Source organism: Chinchilla lanigera, unplaced genomic scaffold (genome assembly GCF_000276665.1).
Source record: "Chinchilla lanigera isolate Chin_1 unplaced genomic scaffold, ChiLan1.0 scaffold00080, whole genome shotgun sequence".
Lineage (NCBI taxonomy): Eukaryota > Metazoa > Chordata > Mammalia > Rodentia > Chinchillidae > Chinchilla > Chinchilla lanigera.
The window spans coordinates 840,594-858,742 of record NW_004955481.1 but is presented as its reverse complement, the minus strand read 5'-3'; the positions used below and the strand labels follow the sequence as shown (position 1 = coordinate 858,742).

Sequence of the window (18,149 nt, the reverse complement as noted above, 5' to 3'; positions counted from 1 at the left end):
GATAGGGGCAGGGGTGGTGCTTCAATTCGGGGTTCTTCCACGGGCAGGGCATGTGCCAGCCTGGCCTTCTTCTGCTCCTGCTCCCGCTCCCTCTCCAAACGAAGTCGCTCCTGCTCCTCTATGCAGACAGAATACAAGGGGGCGTCTCAGTGGGACTAGCAGTCCCGGGCCTTTGCTTTACCTTCTCTGACCCTAAGCCATCCATCCTCTCACCCTATCCTAGTCAGTGCTCAGGGACACCCCTGCCTGGCTGAGACAGCACACATATGCACCACGTCCAGCCAGGCACTGGGTAAGTTCATGCCCAGGAAACTAGTGGGCCAAGAACACAAGCCTGGCCCCTGCCAATGGGGAGCTCGCAGTCTGGGGCAAAACTGACTGAACACACCGGGGACACAGGCCGAGCTGGAGGAGGGAGAGTGGGCCACAAAAAGGCAGAGCAGCAGCAATGAGAGAGGACCCTGCAGGCCTGGCAACCGACAGCTTGAGGGGAGAAGAGCCCACAGGCAGAAGTCAGGAGCAAGGGGGCTGAGGAGCCCCGAGGGACAGATAAGAAGGCGTGAGAGCTGGACAGAGGCCAGACCAAGAAAGAGTGCTGAGGCTACCGTGGGGTGCTGACCAGTCATAGCTTCTGTGGAAGGCCTTCCACCATATGTACCAAGCACCTTCTAAAGGGCAGGCAGGGGCCACGGATATAGCTCAGCGGCACAAGCACCCGCCTGGTAAGTGCAAGGTCCTGAGTTTGATTCCTGGTACCAAAAAACTTAAAAAAAAAAAAAAAAAAAAAAAGGGTAGGCAGTATCTTCATTTTGCAGATGCAATAAATAAGCTCAGAGAGCCAAAGTGTTTTATTGAGAATCACACAGCAAGTCTCTTGACACCTACCCAAATGCTCTCTCCTTGCTGTATCAACATAAGCTCACTGTGTGTCTCCTCATGTACATACGCACACCCTGGATCCTCACAAGAGCCCCATGTCACAGGCAGGGTAGGGTATCACCTTCACTTCATGAGGAAGTGGCCCAGAATTAATTAATTCATTAATTAATTAATTAATTTCTTTTTTTGTCTTTTTGAGACAGGGTCTCACTATGCAGTACAGGCTGGCCTTGAGCTCACTTTGTAGCCCAGGCTGGTCTTGAACCCGCAACGATCCTCCTGCCTCAGCCTCCTGAGTGCTGGGATTACAGGCGTGCACCACCATGCCTGGCTTGGCCCAGAATTTCTAGACTCCAAGGCTGAATCTTAATTTAAGGCCTCTGATTTCTTCAGGGACCATTCAGCAAACACAATTGCCCCTACTCATGTTGGAACTACTTTTTCTCCCCCTCAAACAGTATTCCCAACACCACTACCAGCAAAAACTAGAAAGAAAGCAGGTTGGGCTCTCTAGGAGAGATCATGCAATGCCACCGACTCAGGCCACCTTTACCCATCATCACTTCCTTCAGTATCTCTGCTGAAAGTCACCAGAACTCTCACCAGAGGTCCTTCCTCATCCCCTTGCTGTTGGGTTTTCTCCCAGGCCCCACTCTGAAGAGATGGGCCACCCCCAGGCTAGGAGGAATTGGACAGCCAGCCCTCTTCTCCTGCCCCCATTCACGACCAACACAGCTGACAGCACTGGCTGGTAGACATGTCCCAAACACACCACCCCACTGTGCAAGTCCTCCCTAGGAAAGGGAGTGCCCCCCCAACAGTCTCACAGCCCCAGGGCCTTGTGGCCAATCAACAGCTCCAAAGCAGGACAGGCCTGCTCCTAACCCCTCCCAGGGTGAGGGAAGAGGCCAAGGAGGAAGTTGAGGGGAAGTGCTCAGAGGTTTCCCAGCAGCCAGGGCTCGGGGTTGCCAGTCAATGGGCCTCTTCCTATCTCCCCTGCTCTTCAGGAAAAGGAGCTGCCAGGCAAGCACCAGCCTGCTCCAATGAGGAGAGACCTTGTTCTCCCAGGCCTCTCTGAGCCAGCACTGGTTTACAACACCAGAGAAAACCAGCTGGATGCTCTGCAGCTTCCCCCAAAGCAGTGGCAAAGAAGCCTACTGAGTTCCAGCCGGGCTCCTCTCAAGCCCAGCATGGGATATCACCAGTCAGTTCTCCCAGGACAAGGCCCAACGCAAGCCCCACCTCCCCTCCTTTGACTTACAAACTCTCATTGTCTTGAGGCAAATGCTCCACTGGCAGAAGAAATCCAAACTGAAGGCAAACCCATATTTCAAAGCAAGTCTAAAGCTCACCTAGCCGGGCATGGTGGTGCACAGCCTGTAACCCCAGCACTTGGGAGGCTGAGGCAGGAGGATCATTGCGTGTTCAAGACCAGCCTGGGCTACAAAGTGAGCTCAAGGCCAGCCTGTACTGCATAGCGAGACCCTGTCTCAAAAACAAAGAAACAAAATAATAAAGCTCACCTCTGATGGCAGACTCCTCTCCCCTCTCTTCCAGAGAGCCAGGCAGATGCACCTTACAGGTGCCAGAAAGGACTCAGGTGAATGGCCAATCTCTGCCACACCTGGATCTGCATGACAAACCTGAGAAGCCTGCCCTAGGCCACAGCCAGCTCACAGGGTTTCCTGCCTGTTCCCTCCAACTCTGACTCATTTCCCACCCAGCAGGGACCCTCTCCAGTACACTGGAAGGGGGAAACACACCAGTGATGGCTGGGGCCTCCTTCAGGAGCAACCTGTGTTGTGCTGAGACTCTTTAAAAGAATGTCCTGCACACTCACAGGCGGCACATGCATACTCTCCCTCAGCTCCCCCGGGATGGTGCCCCAAAGAATTCAGCATGGCCTTCTAGGTGTTCCAGGGCCCATACCTCCAGCCCAGTCACAGACCTGGCATTGTAAGATCTGCAACTTTTCCAAGCTACTATGGCCCAGCAAATCGGCAGGCACAGGGTTGGTGGTTGAGGGGTCCACACTAGGTGGCCCCAAAAGTGCACATGAACTCTCTCCTTCTACATGTGTACCAAGAAGCTTTGCATATAAAGCAGATGTAGGGCAGAATATGGTCAGGGCATATGGATAATCCGGCCAGCCCTCTCCAGTTAAGGCAGAGTCCAATTCAAGTCATCTCCACGAATGCTGGGCTTAGGCCAGGTCCTCCCGCTGAGGACCAGGATGGCTTTGTCCTTTCCTCCTTTCTCATACATGCTCACAAGCACACACATCTCAGGTTCATTATGTAAGCAAACTGTCTGGTCTAGGCCAGGAAACCTGCCCTTGAGGTGGAAAGGGAAAACGGACAAGAAGATTCCTGTTCAGAGCTGGTCATCAAGTAAATAGCCTAGGAGGGCAGTTCTGGTCAGCAGGTTCACTTCCCATCCTCATTGCTTCCATTCCTCCTGCTTCAGGGCAGAGGACTGAACTTCAAGGGGGAAAAGAAAGTGAATCCTGAAGATTGAATTGCTGGGGACAGGGCTGGCCATCTGGATACATGAATTCTTGGGAGTCAATTTTGGCTTTCCAGCGCCCACTCATCCCCTAAAACCCCCTGACCCAGTACCAAAAGCCCACTGAGCAACTAAACTTGCCCTGTCCCCAGTTCTCACCACCTGGGGGAGGGGCAGGGTTCTGCAACTTCTTGGGGGAGAAGTTTTTCTGTTTCTGGGCAGAGCTGCATACATTCTCCCCTCCCACCTTACAGGCTGATCTGGGCTTGTTTAATCGGGTAAGGGTGGAAGCATGACAGTGGGGGGTCTTCTCCCTTTCCAGTGTGGCCATACAGGTTTCAGGTAAGGTGAAGGTGAAACAATCCAGGGCTCCCTGGAGGCAAGGGCAGAGTCAGTCTTGTTCACCTGGAGCACACTGCCTGGTACACAGCTGGGACACACCTGGCACCTTTTAATTGTGTTGATGGTGGCGGCAGGTGACTTAGTATCTCCAAAGCTTGTGCACAGTCGTCCCTCCACCGCTGGGACCGCACACAGGATATTCTGGGTCACCACCAGCACTGTCCACGGCTTGACCCTGCTCCGGATCCCAAAGGTGGGGGGAGGGAAGGGGGGGCGGACGTCCCAGCTAATTCTGTAAAATCCTAGCATCTAGGTCTTGAATATCTCCAGTGACTCTTGACCTTGAGAGGCCCGGTTGGTTGGTTCTACTGGGCCTGCGGACTGCTCCCGCCCTTGCTGGCTGCGCTCTGCTCCGCTCCACTCCTCCCCGCCCGCCGTGGCAGCGGCAGCAGCCGCACAAGCTGCAGGCGCGCGCAGCCGCGCGCACACATAACACACTACTACCTCCTGCATGACTCATCATTGAAGCAACAATAGGCAGAGAGAAAAGAAAGGAGGGCGAAGCACTCTCTCTAGCACAACCGACCCGGCAGAGGGGTTAGGGGGACGCTGCAGGCAAGCACAAGAGTCCACAGAAACTGCATACTACTGGTCCAAGGCTGAGGCCCTCCCAGCAGACGGGAAAGCAGAGGTCTTTCCCCTCAGTCCTTTTTGCAGCACCCTGAAGCTAGGACCACCATCAAGGGCGCACGGGGACAGGAGGCAACAAAATGCTTGTGAGGGAGCGCCAAAGTTTGCTCCTTCTCAGCCTAGTTCATTCCACAGTGTGACAGGAGATATAGCCAGGAAGGCCTGATGAGAACGGTTTTTTTTGGGGGGGGGGAGGGGTCAGTGGGCAGATGTGAACTCTAAATGTCCTGTCACCTGAGACTGTGATGGTTTCCCTCGCCTGAGGATTAAATACTGGAGATTCGGGTAAGAACTGAAAGGCTAGCGCAGCTCAGCTTTCCCAGGGCAAAGGCTCTCCTCAGGAGATGCCAGGGCCCAACCCCAAGCAAAGCCCCTCGCCGGCCCCGCCCAGGCCCCGCCTCCGGCTAAGCGCTAGGCTTCGAGGAGGGGCCCGGCCGAGCAGTCCCCAGCGGGAGTGTCCCCCGTGCACGTGGTCGGGGGCGGGGCCCGTCCACGTCACCACCCGGTGTAACCAACGGGCTTGGAACGCATGCACACGCAACATTCCAGCCCAGAGCGGGTTTGGAACGCGCAGACACGCCGCATTCCACACCGGCTAAAGCGGGGCGCTGCGAGGGGGGCCCGGAGGCTGCCCCCAGCGACCTGCAGGCCGTTTGGCAGACACCAATCTGCCCGGTTTTCACCCAAACCCCTGACGCGCGACCCAGCCCAGCCCAGGGAGGCGGGGTCAGGCGGGGCTGGCCAGGATCATAAGACACGCGATGTCATTTCATTCTGCAAAGGCCGCCTCCGCCCCAAGCGGCGCGTAGATCTGCCGGGAGCGCCCCCCGCACCCTCCCGCCGGGGCAGGGGAAGCCGGAGAACTGTTCCTCGTAGAGTAATCCCCACCCCCACTTTGTTACACACACGCCCACTCGTGTGCTGTACAACGTCCGTGTACACGTCCGTGCAATCGCTCTCTCCAAAGCACCCATCACACATCCCCCGTGCACACACGCACGCACACGCGGGTCTGCCACCCCCACGCAACACCACCCTTCACCCCACCCCCACCCCCGGCTCACATCTAAAGGGCTACGGAGAGCGCCGCCGGCCCACGCGAAAGGAGCCCCCCGTGGAAGGTGCACACAGGTGCTAGGCAGCTGGGGTTATGCCCGCCGGAGCCGGGTCCCTCGCTGCATGGTAATGAATTCATTAATTATTTTAACTGCCCACATCACTCCTCCCGGGCGGCGGCTCTTTCGGAGGGCTGTGCACAGCCCGGCTTCTCTGGCCGCCAGGGAAGAGGGTCTGCCTGCGGTCTCACATGGGTTCGGGGCCAGGGTCACTCGCCTCCCCTTCCCCCGTGCCCCAGGGGCCCAGCCCGGCCGCTCACCACGTGCTCTCTGTTGTTGCTGCGCTTGCCATTCCAGGAAGCGGGCCGCCTCCAGTAGCGTCTCTATGCTCATCGCGCCGAGAGCGGCCGGGGGCGCGCCGGGGCCGAGGCTGCGGCCCGCGAGCCAGGCACAGGTCAGGCTGGCGGGCGGGCAGGAGGGAGGGATCACCTCCGGGGGGCGACAGGGCTAGGCGGCGCAGCGCACTCCACAGGAAAGAACGGGGGGAGCACGGGCAGAAAAATCAATGTCTCCCAAAATATTTGCAAAATATAAATTTGCAAATTTAAAAAATTGATGCAAAAAAAAGGCGGCACTGCCTCCCTCCTTCCCCTCCCTCTCTTGCTCCCTTCTGATGCCTCCCGCCCCGCAGCCCCCAAGAGTCCCGCCGACAAGAAAGGGCTTTGCAACAAGATGGCGAGGAGGCACCGACACACACAACAAGGGAAGGAGCCGCGCTGCCCCCGGCCGCCGCCCCCGCTACTACACCGGGGCCGCAGCCAAAGCCCGGACCGGAGCCCCCGCCCGCAGGGCCCCGGCGTCTGGAGGAGGGAGGGGCGGGGTCGCGCGGGCTGGCCCCGCCCACCACAGACGGCGCGCGCGCGCGCTCGCACACGTGGCCTCGGTGGGGGTGGGAGCCGAGAAAGCCAGGTTTGCACGCTGTATTTCCGCTTTCCCGCCTCGCCCCGCCCAGTTTGCTAGCCACTAGTTGAGCAAGGGGTGCATGCACGGGTCATTCATGACAAAAATCTGTCCTGCAGGAGGGAAAGAAGGGTCGAAAATGCAGAAAAATTTGTTAGCCCAGATAAAGCTATTCCAGTTCAGGGAAACTTCACGATGGCAGACACTGGCCTCACTCCTAGGTCTCCGTTCCCCACCCACCCGCGACCTAAATCCCGCAACCACCCGGCTGTCGCAATTCCCCCGGGACCCGCCCCGGGGCGGAGCTGACGGCTGCAGGATGCGAAAGATCGGGCGGGAGGGAGCGGACTATTAATCCGGCTCCGCGTTTTGTCTCCGTTCCTCCCCCCGCAGTGCGTTCACATCCTATTAGGCTACGTCACCGGGCCGCGGGCCAATGGACGGGCAGGACAACACGGCATGGAGCGGCTCCACATGGACACCCCGCGCCGCCAGCCTTCTGTTTAAAGGGCCAGTGTCCGCACGGTCACAGCGGGTTCGGATGGGGCCACTGGGTGAACGTAGGGTGAGACACCTAAAGGGGAATCCCATAGTCGTGCCATGGCCTGCCCTCTGCTGTTCACCACCCTCCCATTTAAAACCACGTCTTTCTGTTCCCTACCCCAAAATTCTTGTCTTTGTTCACGCGTGTCTGATATGGGTAGACACTCCGACTGTGCTAGTGCAGAGGCCACCCCTTTGCTCTGGGGCCGGGGCGGTGGCGGTCAAGGCGAACCGTCCCGAGCCCAGGCCAAGGGGGCGTGGCCCAAATCGGGAACAACAACGTGGAGGGCGGAAGCTGGGCCCTCCCGGCGGCCGGGCGACCAGAGGCTGCGGGCGGGGCGCGGGGCTCGGGGCGGGGCTGCTGTACTGGCTGTAACCGCGCTCTCCCTGGGGCACGCCCTCCCGCCCGCCCGCCTCTTCCTGGCGCTGGGGTTTAGGTACACCAGGCGAGCAACCAGAAAGTTAGACCTTTGAGGTCAGCCTGCTCAGATCCTCTTACTTCGCTTATAAGGAAACCGAAGCTCAGAGGCAGGAAGGGACTTGTCTAAGATCATTCAGTATTCCAGTCGCTCTTTGCCCCATGAAGAGGAGCATAGATCTCGGACCCCAGGGTGACTCTTTGATGTTAGTTCTGAGGCAGAGCCCCTCGGATTAGAAGCCAAGGAGGAACAGCAAACTGCATAGTGTGATATGGGGCAACAAAAATTACCTGAAACCCAACCCTACTGTTTTGCTTCTTTGCTGGAGGCCATACGCCATCACCATTGGTAACGTTGGCAGTGACAGATACAGGCCGGCTGAACGCATATTTGGGGCACGCTGGAGCATATCCAGTTCTGCTGTCACAACCCGAGCCAGAGGACGTTCAGTTAGGGACACAAGTTCTTTGGTTAACCCTGACAGTGGGGCAATGTAAGCGGTTTCTGGATCCTGGAATCTGGGCTCCACCATTACACAATGCCAAAGCAAACCTTCACGAGGACGGCTGAGGCAGGCAGTCCTGCCAGTTCATCCGATCCACACTGCATCCTCAGAGGTATACATGCCCATGTCAGGGACTGGCTGGAGAAGAGCCAGGCGCCTAGAAAGCCTGCGTAAACGGACGCTTGCTGGCTTTGCTGCTTTCCTTTGAGGGCATCGTACTGCATGCTGGGCAAAGGAACCCTGCACAGACGACCCCAGAAATAAAAAACCTCACACACACGGCATCTGGTCTTGGCATGTATAAGGTCCAGTCATCTAGAGCTGTGCAGGGAGAAACACAAGTGTCTGGGTGCCACTGACTTAGCCTATGATGACAGTGGACCAAAGGGAGATTAGAACACAATAGCCCAGTTCTTCTCCATGGGACAAGGTCTTTTCCTAGGAAGGTGTGATAGGTGCTGGCCCTGACATTGCTTCCTTTGTCTGCCACCTGTTTCCTGGTGTGGTTGGGCCTGGCCCATTCTGCACAAGAGAAAATGGGAAATTTAAAGGCAATATATAGGCCAGGCATGGTGGCGCACGCCTGTAATTGCAGCACTAGGGAGGCTGAGGCAAGAGGATCATTGTGAGTTCGAGACCAGCCTGGGCTACAAAGTGAGCTCAAGGCTAGCCTGAACTGCATAGCGAGACCCTGTCTCAAAAAGACAAAAAAAAGATTTAAAGGCAATATATAGACAGGAAGTGGTGGTGGTGGTTAAACAGCATACATCATCATGTGGATATAAGTTCTCATACCAAGTTTCATTTTGCTTGGGATCAGCACCATAGAATTCAGCTTAGAAGCCATGTACAGCCTGTCCCTGCCTTCCTGAGGTAGTCATGGCACCCATACAGCCCTGCAGTTTCTTCTAGAGGCTGAGATCCAATTTTCCTGACTCTTCTTGTCAGGAACCAGCTCTATGCCATTCAATGGGCACCTCTGAGAAGCAGTGTTCTGAAGACAACTTCTCCTTCAGGGATGAAGAAATAGGAGATAAAAGCGGACTGTGCCGGGTATGGTGGTGCATGCCTGTAATCCCAGCACGCAGGAGGCTGAGGCAGGAGGATTGCTGCGAGTTTGAGGTCAGCATGGGCTACATAATGAGTTCCAGGCCTGCCTGTACTACATACTGTCTCAAAAAAAAAAAAAAAAAGAAGTGGGGTGAACACAGATTTGAATGCTGGCCTCTTCCTTGTTCCCAATACCCCATCTGCTCCAGAGCTTAGTGGTGATGCTTGCTATTTAAAACAAACAGCCTTACTGGCTTCACATGATCATCTGTTTATTTGGGTCATGTGGGGACAGCAGCCAGGAGATGTTAGGCAAAAGCAAAGGTTTAAAAAGGAGGCTTTTGCTGGGCCCATAGTTTCTTACAGAGCCTGAAAACACCAAACAGAATTTCTCATCCATCAAGGTTTCGCTCAGTTCAGTCCAGGAGTGGGCGACATCAATGGGGGAGCAAGGGAGTCAAAGGTAGTGAACAGGGCTGTTTCACACTTTAGCCCCAGCTTTCTGTCCCAAGGTGATGGAGCCAGGGTAGAAGTTGGCAAGAGTTTTCACCCAAGGGGAAGAGAAGTTTTTCTGATGTTTCAGTGCAAAGTGCAGCAGGTGTGGGGAACAATCCCAAGGCCAGCCATCTCCAAGCTGTTTTCCTAAAGTCTGTGTGGCTTCTAGGCACTTAGGGCCACAGGGGCAACAGGAAACCTGAGTCATTCACCTTTGTGCATTTTTTTTTTTGGTCTTTTTGAGACAGGGTCTCACTATGCAATTCAGGCTGGCCTTGAGCTCACTTTGTAGCCCAGGCTGGTCTCGAACTCACAACGATCCTCCTGCCTCAGCCTCCCGAGTGCTGGGATTACAGGCATGCGCCACCACGCCTGGCTCCTCTGCACATTTTCTTATCTAAAGGTTTCTATTTTCAGTCTTCTTCCTCCTGTCTTGTGTAGCCTATACTCAACTCAAATACGCAGAGCTGGAGAATTTCCTTAGTCTTCCTACCCCTGCCCCACTCACCTCAACAAAGTGTTACATGTACAGCTCCAAGAGCTATAGGAAAATCAGTTCCCTGACTCCTTCCAAGGGATGACAAGGGGGAAAGTGTGAAACTAAAAGTACAGCTATCTCCTCCAGATGCCAGCAGAGGTCCCAGCCTTTCAGGCCTGACTTCTCCTTTTGCTAGTGGCTTTAGGGAATTTTTCACCCATCATTATTACACAGACTGAAGGGAGATGGTCGGCTGTGGGGGGATAGGAAGGGACAGGAGGAACAAAGAGGAAGGGACACAGAAGACTGCTACACTCGGGGACACACCAACACCAGGCATTCAACAGATATTTATTGCAAGCCTAACATGGCTAGGTATCCTCGTAGCCAAGGCCAAGAGACCTTTGGTAAGCCTGAGTGGAGTAAAAGGTCACAGGACAGAATTCATCCCCATAGGCATTTTGGGAAAGGTTAATTTGTGCTCTACCAACATGCTGGATATAGGACAAGAGAGGATATGATGACACTACACCCAGTGAAGACCCTGACACGCTCACTGTAGTTCCCAGATTCATCATACTTCTCTAAGAGCAGGTAGAAGGAAAGAGAGAGTGGGTGGGGATCGGCCAGCTGAAGCTGACTGGCTAGAAGACCTGTAAAAATGAGCAGCGTTGTCAATTTCTGTGACAGGGGTGTCCCCTACGGGGCACCTACCCAATCATAAGTGAAGGGGGCTCCCCAGAGCCAGAAGCCCCCACAGGAATCCTCACCTCCACATACCCCATTACTAGAGGACCTCTCTGGAACCCCCCAAACAGGTCTGATCAAGTTCCCCCTTGCCAGGCAGGTAATCTTCCCCTCTTTGTTACCTCATAAAAAGTCAGCTGGAAGAGGTGAGATCACCTAGTCTGACTTCCCAAGAGAAGGTGTTTCCTGGAAGGTCACTAAGCTGTACAGCTGAGAAATGGCCTGGTCTTCTTTGACCGTGTAAGCCAGCCCAGCCTGGGGAAAAGAGGTCAGTGTGGGGTCCGGAGTCCCTGAAAGCCTCACAGAAATGGGTAAAATCGGGAGTGCGCTCCTCCCCTGCTGGTTAAACAGAAAAATCATTAACTTGGTGGCCCTCCGTAAACAAGCTTAGTTGGTGAGACTAAGACTTGGACTCTAGGAGCCAGGTGACCTCAGTGGACACTGCTCTGCCTCAGGCCGCTGTGAGGAGTTGAGGGCCCTAAGAGGGCTGGGAAGGTGGCCCCTCTTCACTGCTGCTAAGGTCCGGCCTGGAAGGGTGACTGGGGGAAAGGGACAAATTTTTATCCCGGCACCCACCCTGGGCGTGGACACTGAGTAATAAAGAAAAAAATGCAGTTCAGAAGCAAAAAGGGAGGAGCCACGCACTCTGAGCTTTTTCAGAGAAACCGAAGGGGCTGAGCCAAGCTATGCAGAGGTGGGGGCTGTGAACACCAGGCCAGTGGGTCCGGAGCTTGGGTGGAGGAAGACGATCCGGCAGGAAGGCACAGGGGGAAGGACAAGGGCTTCAGACATTCCTTTGAAGGAAAAAAGAGGCGGCTGCATGAGGATGAATTAATTCAGGTCAAGGGAGTGGGGCTGGGCAGTTATGAGTAAAGAGAGGCGGAGTCCTACAATGAGTCAAGAGCCCGCTGGATCACGCGGGGGTGGGGACTTCAGTGATAGGCAAGGCCCTCCCAAGGCAGATGGCTGGAATGCTGTCGGTGTCCCAGGGCAAGGGCTAAGGTCTACTGCCCAGCAACCCAAGCTCACACCTAAAAGCCAGGCGAGGGGCTGGGGATTTAGCTCAGCGGCACAGCGCTGCCTGGCAAGTGTGAGGTCGTGAGTTCGATTCCTGGTACCAGAAAAAAAAATAAATAAATAACAGCCAGGCGGTAGGAGCTGGTCTCAAACCCGAGCTCGACTGCCAAGGCGAGTCACTGATGCTGTCTCAGGACAGGTGGTGAGGTCCAGGCAGCAGGCGGCCTCAGAACAGACCTGGAGCCAGGGTTCAGCTTCACAGGGGCCACCACATCCCAACGGGGCCCCGAGGCCCACTGGGAGAATCTCTACTGGACGGTGCCACGGACATTCCGCAGGGCAGAAGGTGCCACGTGCCAGCTTGTGTTTTTCCTCTTACTTCGAGGCTACTTCTCCTTTTGCTTTCTCCTCTTACCTCTTACTTTGAGGAGAATACTTACCCCAATTCCTTGTTTGCCCTAGTTCCTGTCCCCATCAGGGACACCTGAGGCAGGAGTGCTAATCCTCAGCAGCTATCTCCCTGAAGTTACTGTGACAGCTCTGAAACAAAGGCCCTCACACCTCATGTCATTCATGAAGGGTCCCTTAGTAAAGTCAAGTGCTGACTGTAGAACAACAGTAGCCACATAAGCAAGCATTTCTCTGGGCTGGGGATCTAGCTCAGTGGCACAGTGCCTGCCTGGGAAGCGCAAGGTCGTGAGTTTGATTCCCGGTACTGGAAAAAAAAAAAAAAAAAAAAAAAAGAAAAGAAAAACAGCAGTTTCTCTTGGGGCTGGGGATTTAGCTCAGCGGCACAGCACCTGCCTGGCAAGCATGAGGTTTTGAGTTTGATTCCCAGTACTGGAAAAAAAACAAAAAAAACCACACACACAAAAAAGAAAGGTTAAGCAAGCATTTCTCTCCCCTAGGGTGGTAAAGGAATTTTCTTTCTTTCTTTTTTGTCTCTCTGAGACAGGGTCTTGCTATGCAGTTCAGGCTGGCCTTGAGCTCACTTTGTAGCCCAGGCTGGCCTCGAACTCGCAAGGATCCTCCTGCCTCAGCCTCCCTAGTGCTGGGATTACAGGTGTTTTGTACCTATAAAAGCAAACGAAGAAAATGTGTAGTGTGATAGGTGTGATTACCTCTAGAATACCCAAACTATCTTTTAAAAAAATAATTAAAAAAGAGGAAGAGAAAAATGATAAAATGGAGGGAAATCGTCACAAGATGTGGTCTTACAGTTAAGTAAGAAAAAGGAGGGCTGGGGATTTAGCTTAGTGGCACAGCACCTGCCTGGCAAGTGCAAGGTCGTGAGTTCAATTCCCGGTACCGGAAAAAAAAACAAACAAAAAAAAGAAAAGAAAAAGGACACTTGGATAGAAAAGTGGACACACAACATACATCTAAAATTTATAAAACAATAAATATATGAAATCATGTACATATTACCAGTATAATAAAGTTCAAACAATGGAATAATTTCTTACCCATCAATTAATAAAGAATTTTTAAAAATGATCCTCTTCCTCCCTTGATGGCTCTCTGCCTCTTGCTGCCAGGCCATGAGCTCTTTCCCTCTGCCATCCCCCCACCCCCGCCTTGGGGCCAGCCGGCCACGCACTGAAACCTCTACCGACTGTGAGCTAACATAAACTTTTCCTCCTTAAACAAAAATTAACCTCACAGCTCTGTCACATGTATGGTAAAAATAAAAACTCAGAAATGTAAAACTAGCACAACCTTTTTAGTGAGCAAACTGGCAATACCTGGGAAGAACTTTTAATAAGTAATATCCTACACCTCAGTCACTCTTACACAGATTTATCCCAAGACACGAAAAATGCATAGATTTTACACAAACTTTATATCAAAGTGTTATTTATTTTGGTACCAGGAATCGAACTCAGGATCTTGCCTTTGCCAGGCAGGTGCTTGTGCCAGTGAGCTATATTCCCAGCCTTTTTTTTTCCTTCAAAGTGTTATTTAAAACAATGAAAACCTTGTTAGCAGGTCTAAATCTCTAGCTAGAAACAATGGCTTAGTGAGGCAATGCTCACAATATATTCACAATCTATTACAGCACATAAAGAAACCAGGGTTGTTGATACATGAAAATATTAACAGTGGTTGTCTTTTGGGCAGTGTGATCACTGGTCATTTTTATTTTCACAAGATTTTTTCAACAGGTATTAGTTTTATAATCAGAAAAGGTTATCACAATATATTGCTAATTTAAAAAGATTAGAAAAGACCCCCACATTTGCTGTTTAAAAAATATGCATAGAAAAATACTAATACCGACAAAATGTAAAATAATTTGAGTACTGAAATTATAGGTTTTTAGTATTTGTGTATTTATCTATTGTCTTTTTGAGACAGGGTCTCCCTATGCAGCTCAGGGTGGCCTTGAACTCCCTATGTAGCCCACACTGGTCTTGAACTCACAGGGATCCTCCTGCCTCAGCTCCCCAAGTTCTGGGATTACAGATGTGAGCCACCGCACCCAGCCTATGTAAAAAAGTTTTTTATAATGAAAATGCGTCACTTTTGTAAAGTGTAGTCACTAGAGGCAAAGGGTGGGCCTGTACTTTCTAGGAAGGGCTGCTCGTGCTTTAGGGTCTCCTGGTGCTTGATTTCAATTCCACCTGCGTCCACAGCTCTATTTCACATCCTACTCCTTCTTCTAAACGCTCCCCAGAGTAAGTTTCTTTGTTTCCCACCCAAGATCTCTACATCTGCTCTTCCTGCTACCTCATCCTGAAGCTCTGCAGAAATCGAAGAAGCCATTCTTACAGTCTAGGTGGGCCACATGAAGGCAGAGTCGCTATGGAGGGAAAGGCTGAGCCGGCCCGGGTTAGTCTCTCAGGGGAAACTGACAGAAGGAGTTAGCGGAAGACTTTCGTCCTGGGTAGCAAAAGAGGAAGAAGCACAGAGATGTCGCATCCGGACAGGTGTGTGGAGGACAATGAGAACAGAGGAGAAGCGGGCAGACAGCTGAGTTAGGCCCGGCCAGCTGGGCGAGTGGATGGTGGGAGGTTCAGGACAGGTCTGGATTGGGGCACAGCGTCTGCAGTAGTCACAGCTAAAGTCATAGGATTGGATGGCAGCAGTCAGAAACGGAAGAAAAGCAAAACAAACCTCAGATCCTTGGGATCCGTTCCCTGTAAGAGGTGGAAGGCATCGGAGGCTGCCGTGAGCCAGGGGAAAGGTGCAGGCAGCTCCACCCTCACACCGGCAGAAAAAGCCACAGCCTGATGGCTCACTTCTTAAACAGTGATTTCACCGTCAAGATTTAGTTAAGCACATTCCTCGCCAATCTGGGTTTTTGGCTTTCCTCAAAAAAATCAGAAGACCCAACAGCACAGCACATATTTTAGCATGGCAGTAACCACTAGAAATTGAATAAAAGCTACTTCCTTTTAGTTAGGATGCAAACTCCTCCCCTTCTTACTTGGCTCCTCGTACAGAGGATGAGGAACTATTTCTCTTTGTGAATGAAAAAGTCCCTTTTTTTTTTGTCTTTTTGAGACAGGGTCTCGCTATGCAGTTCAGGCTGGCCTTGAGCTCACTTTGTAGCCCAGGCTGGTCTCAAACTCGCAGTGATCCTCCTGCCTCAGCCTCCCAAGTGCTGGGATTACAGGCGTGCGCCACCACACCCAGCAAAGTCCTTATTTTTGCAGGTCCCAACAGCAACAAAATGCCAGTCAGTTTGGTCCCAAAGCCCCACAACATCTGCCCACTTGGCCCGAGGGCAGGCATTCTGGCACAACACATCTGAAGGAGCACCCTATGTAAGCCCAGACTACAGCTCTCCCCGTCCCAGCAAGAGACACCACATCCGCCAGTAGCAAATCTCTGGGTCCCGCATGGGTCCCGTCCAGCCCAGCTCTGTGGACAGCACACTCCTCATGGATACCACAGCAGCAGCACGAGATGCCATTTCCCTGGGGACTGACAGGCTACCGCAGCCAGCCAAGTCCCCAGCTGGGAATTTCCTGGCTCTCCTTCCAGACTCCTGGGCCACACTCCCTGAGAGGGTCCACCAGACAGCCAGCAGCCTTCACGTGTCCCAGATTTACATTCCTTCACATGCTCTACCTGGGAAAAGATCCGCTGATTTTTCTAACAAGGCTGCCTTCTCTGGCAAGCTCGCAAAGCACATCAGTTGAACTATGTGGAGCTGTTTAAAAAAACAAAAAACAAAAAACTAAGCCTCCCCTTCATCATTATACAATTATGTACTGTCAGAGAATCATTCCCTAATTATCAGTTGTTTCACATTGACTCTGGTCCAACATGTGCCTTCACTAGACGTTTTATTTTGTGGTTTCATTAACTACTTAATTATCTGTACTTTCGCCAAATACAAGATTCTGTAAAGATCTGGTGGCGTAAATTAAGAAATAATTATAGGTAATTTCACTTACTAAATCTTACTCATTGATCACAGGCTGGAAAATAACTTTACCTTAAAGCCCTACACCGTGAAGTTGGGTAAAACATACTTTTCTTTTTTCTCTTTTTGGTACCAGAAATCGAACTCAGGACTTTGCACTTGCCAGGCAGGAGCTTGTGCTGCTGAGCTCTATCCCCGGCCCAAACATACTTTCTCTATCTTCCCCATGTTAGATAATTCCAGAGAGGTGGGTCAAACGGGACTGAAAGTACCTTCCCATCTTAAGTGCAGCTCTTTCATCACAAAATCCTGAAATTTAGCAAAGTATCCTTAGTCTTGGATTCTAGAACTGGAGTTCAAATCCTATCACCATCTCTTCACTCTGTGTATATAACTTTAGAGCAAGTAATTTGAACTCTGAGGTTTTTTTTTTTTTTTTGACAGAAAAGACCGTCTCACTATGTAGTTTAGGCTGGTTTCAAATTCACTGTGTGGCCCATGGTGGCCTTGAACTCTCAGCCCTCCTGCCTCAACCCCCTAGTGCTAGGACTGCAGGGGAGCACCACCATGCCCAGCTCTGCGCTTTCCTCAGCTGCCCCCAGGGACGGCACACCGGCTCAGTGAGACAATCTATGTTGAAGGTGGCCAATCAGCGATCAGTTCCCTGCTGATGAGGATGCCCAGGTTTTCTTGGACAACAGACAAAACTCTACACCTGCCATTATTTATTTGAGGTCTTGGCCTTTTCATTTGAATCCGCTGGTAGATTTTCTGACCAGAAATCAAAAACTCCCAGCAGAATAAGGACACAAGCAAACTGCCAGGCCCATCCTGCTCATGTGCTTCCCTGGGGGCCGAGTCCTTCTCTCACTGGTGACCTGCTCGCACTCCGAGGAAGACCTCAGCATTACACAAGGAGGTTTAGTGAGATCACTGTACCTTATATAAAGAGCAGAAACGCAACATGACCTAGGGCTGACGAACTCCATGCTCTCTTCCAATTTTGGTCCCCTAGGGTGGCTGGAAAAGCACCTGGATTTCTACAGCCCCTGCCCTCTTCAGAGCATCATACCCCAGCCAGTCCTGCCCACCTCCACCTCTTCTCTGGCTCCGATCCCTGTCCCTGAAGCACACCGTGGTCCTCCACTTCCCTGTGAGCACAATGGCCTGACGTTTCTGCCGGGACTGAGGCAGGCAGACTACACCTTGAAGGGCATTTGGAGAGGCAAGGCCTCCACTCAGTCACAACAGAGTTTTCCACAGTAAAAGCATGGCCTCCAAAAGGAGGCATTAGCAGTTCCAACCAGCAATTAAAAAAATAAACCGCTGTTTTAGTCATTTGGGTGAGTCACAGCAGAGGAGCCGAATGTCTTCCCTGAGCACAGCAGGGACTCTGGGTGTGTGTGATGCTGTTTCAAGCAGCTCAGGCCCAGGCAGGGCGCTCTGATATGGCGCTGGTATTCACACAGGGCATGGATTTGGGATAATCAGAAAGGTTCAGTTCCCTGCTCAGGGAGTTCATCATACTAATGAACAGGAGAAGATTTTACTGAGGTTACTGCCCATTCAGCAAACTAAATCTCAGAGCACCGACTTCCTTCAGAACAACTTGGCCTCACCTCCTTCCTCAGGGCACCCCTGCAGGGCACCTCTGACACTTTCCTTCTTCTGCAGGCCCACGACTTAGTTTTCCAAACTGGACCTCCTCCCTCCTCATGGGCAAATCTATTGGGTGAGATCACTGACAACGCTTGATCCAGTGCCACTTAAAAAGGGTAGATGGAGCTTCTGGAAGATTGGTTCTGCAAGAAGCTTCTGGGAGTTTTTGATTTCTGGTCAGAAAATTTACCACACAAATCCCAGGGTTAGTGCTACTCATGTTCTACACAGAAAAACCCCTTACAAGAAACAAGACCCAGCTAACCCGCATAATAGGACCTTACCAACTTTGGATGTGGGAGAGTGGGGTGCTTGAGACAAGGTCTCAATATGTAGTCTAGGCTGGCCTTGAACTTGTAGCAATTCTCCTGCATCAGCCTCCTAATGCTCAGATTACAGGCGTGTGGCACCACGACCAGATTTTTTTTTT

General features: G+C 52.3%; 2 protein-coding genes across 2 annotated transcripts in view; one reads left to right on the top strand and one right to left on the bottom strand.

Moving 5' to 3' along the window:
• The window catches only part of Mnt (MAX network transcriptional repressor), a 14,193-nt gene extending 7,989 nt beyond the window's left edge, over positions 1-6,204 (bottom strand). Inside the window, exons 1-2 of the mRNA XM_005402917.2 lie at positions 5,792-6,204; positions 5-118 (exon numbers count right to left, since the gene is read on the bottom strand). Of these exons, the coding sequence (XP_005402974.1) occupies positions 5-118; positions 5,792-5,864 (187 nt within the window). The 5' untranslated portion in view covers positions 5,865-6,204. The remainder of the gene's footprint in view (positions 1-4; positions 119-5,791) is intronic.
• LOC106146488 (translation initiation factor IF-2-like) lies at positions 6,084-6,957 on the top strand. The gene is made up of 2 exons (XM_013503462.1): positions 6,084-6,440; positions 6,825-6,957. Exons 1-2 carry the CDS (start codon positions 6,087-6,089, stop codon positions 6,936-6,938), a joined length of 468 nt encoding a protein of 155 aa, XP_013358916.1. The 5' UTR covers positions 6,084-6,086; the 3' UTR covers positions 6,939-6,957.
• The last annotated feature ends 11,192 nt before the right edge of the window (positions 6,958-18,149 follow it).

What these genes read in the sequence shown, in the direction of transcription:
- LOC106146488 (XM_013503462.1), top strand. Translation starts at nt 6,087, where the DNA reads ATGCAAAAAAAAGGCGGCACTGCCTCCCTCCTTCCCCTCCCTCTCTTG. An exon ending in GTGGGAGCCGAGAAAGCCAG is followed by an intron (nt 6,441 to 6,824) that starts GTTTGCACGCTG and finishes CTCCCCCCGCAG; the next exon opens with TGCGTTCACATCCTATTAGG.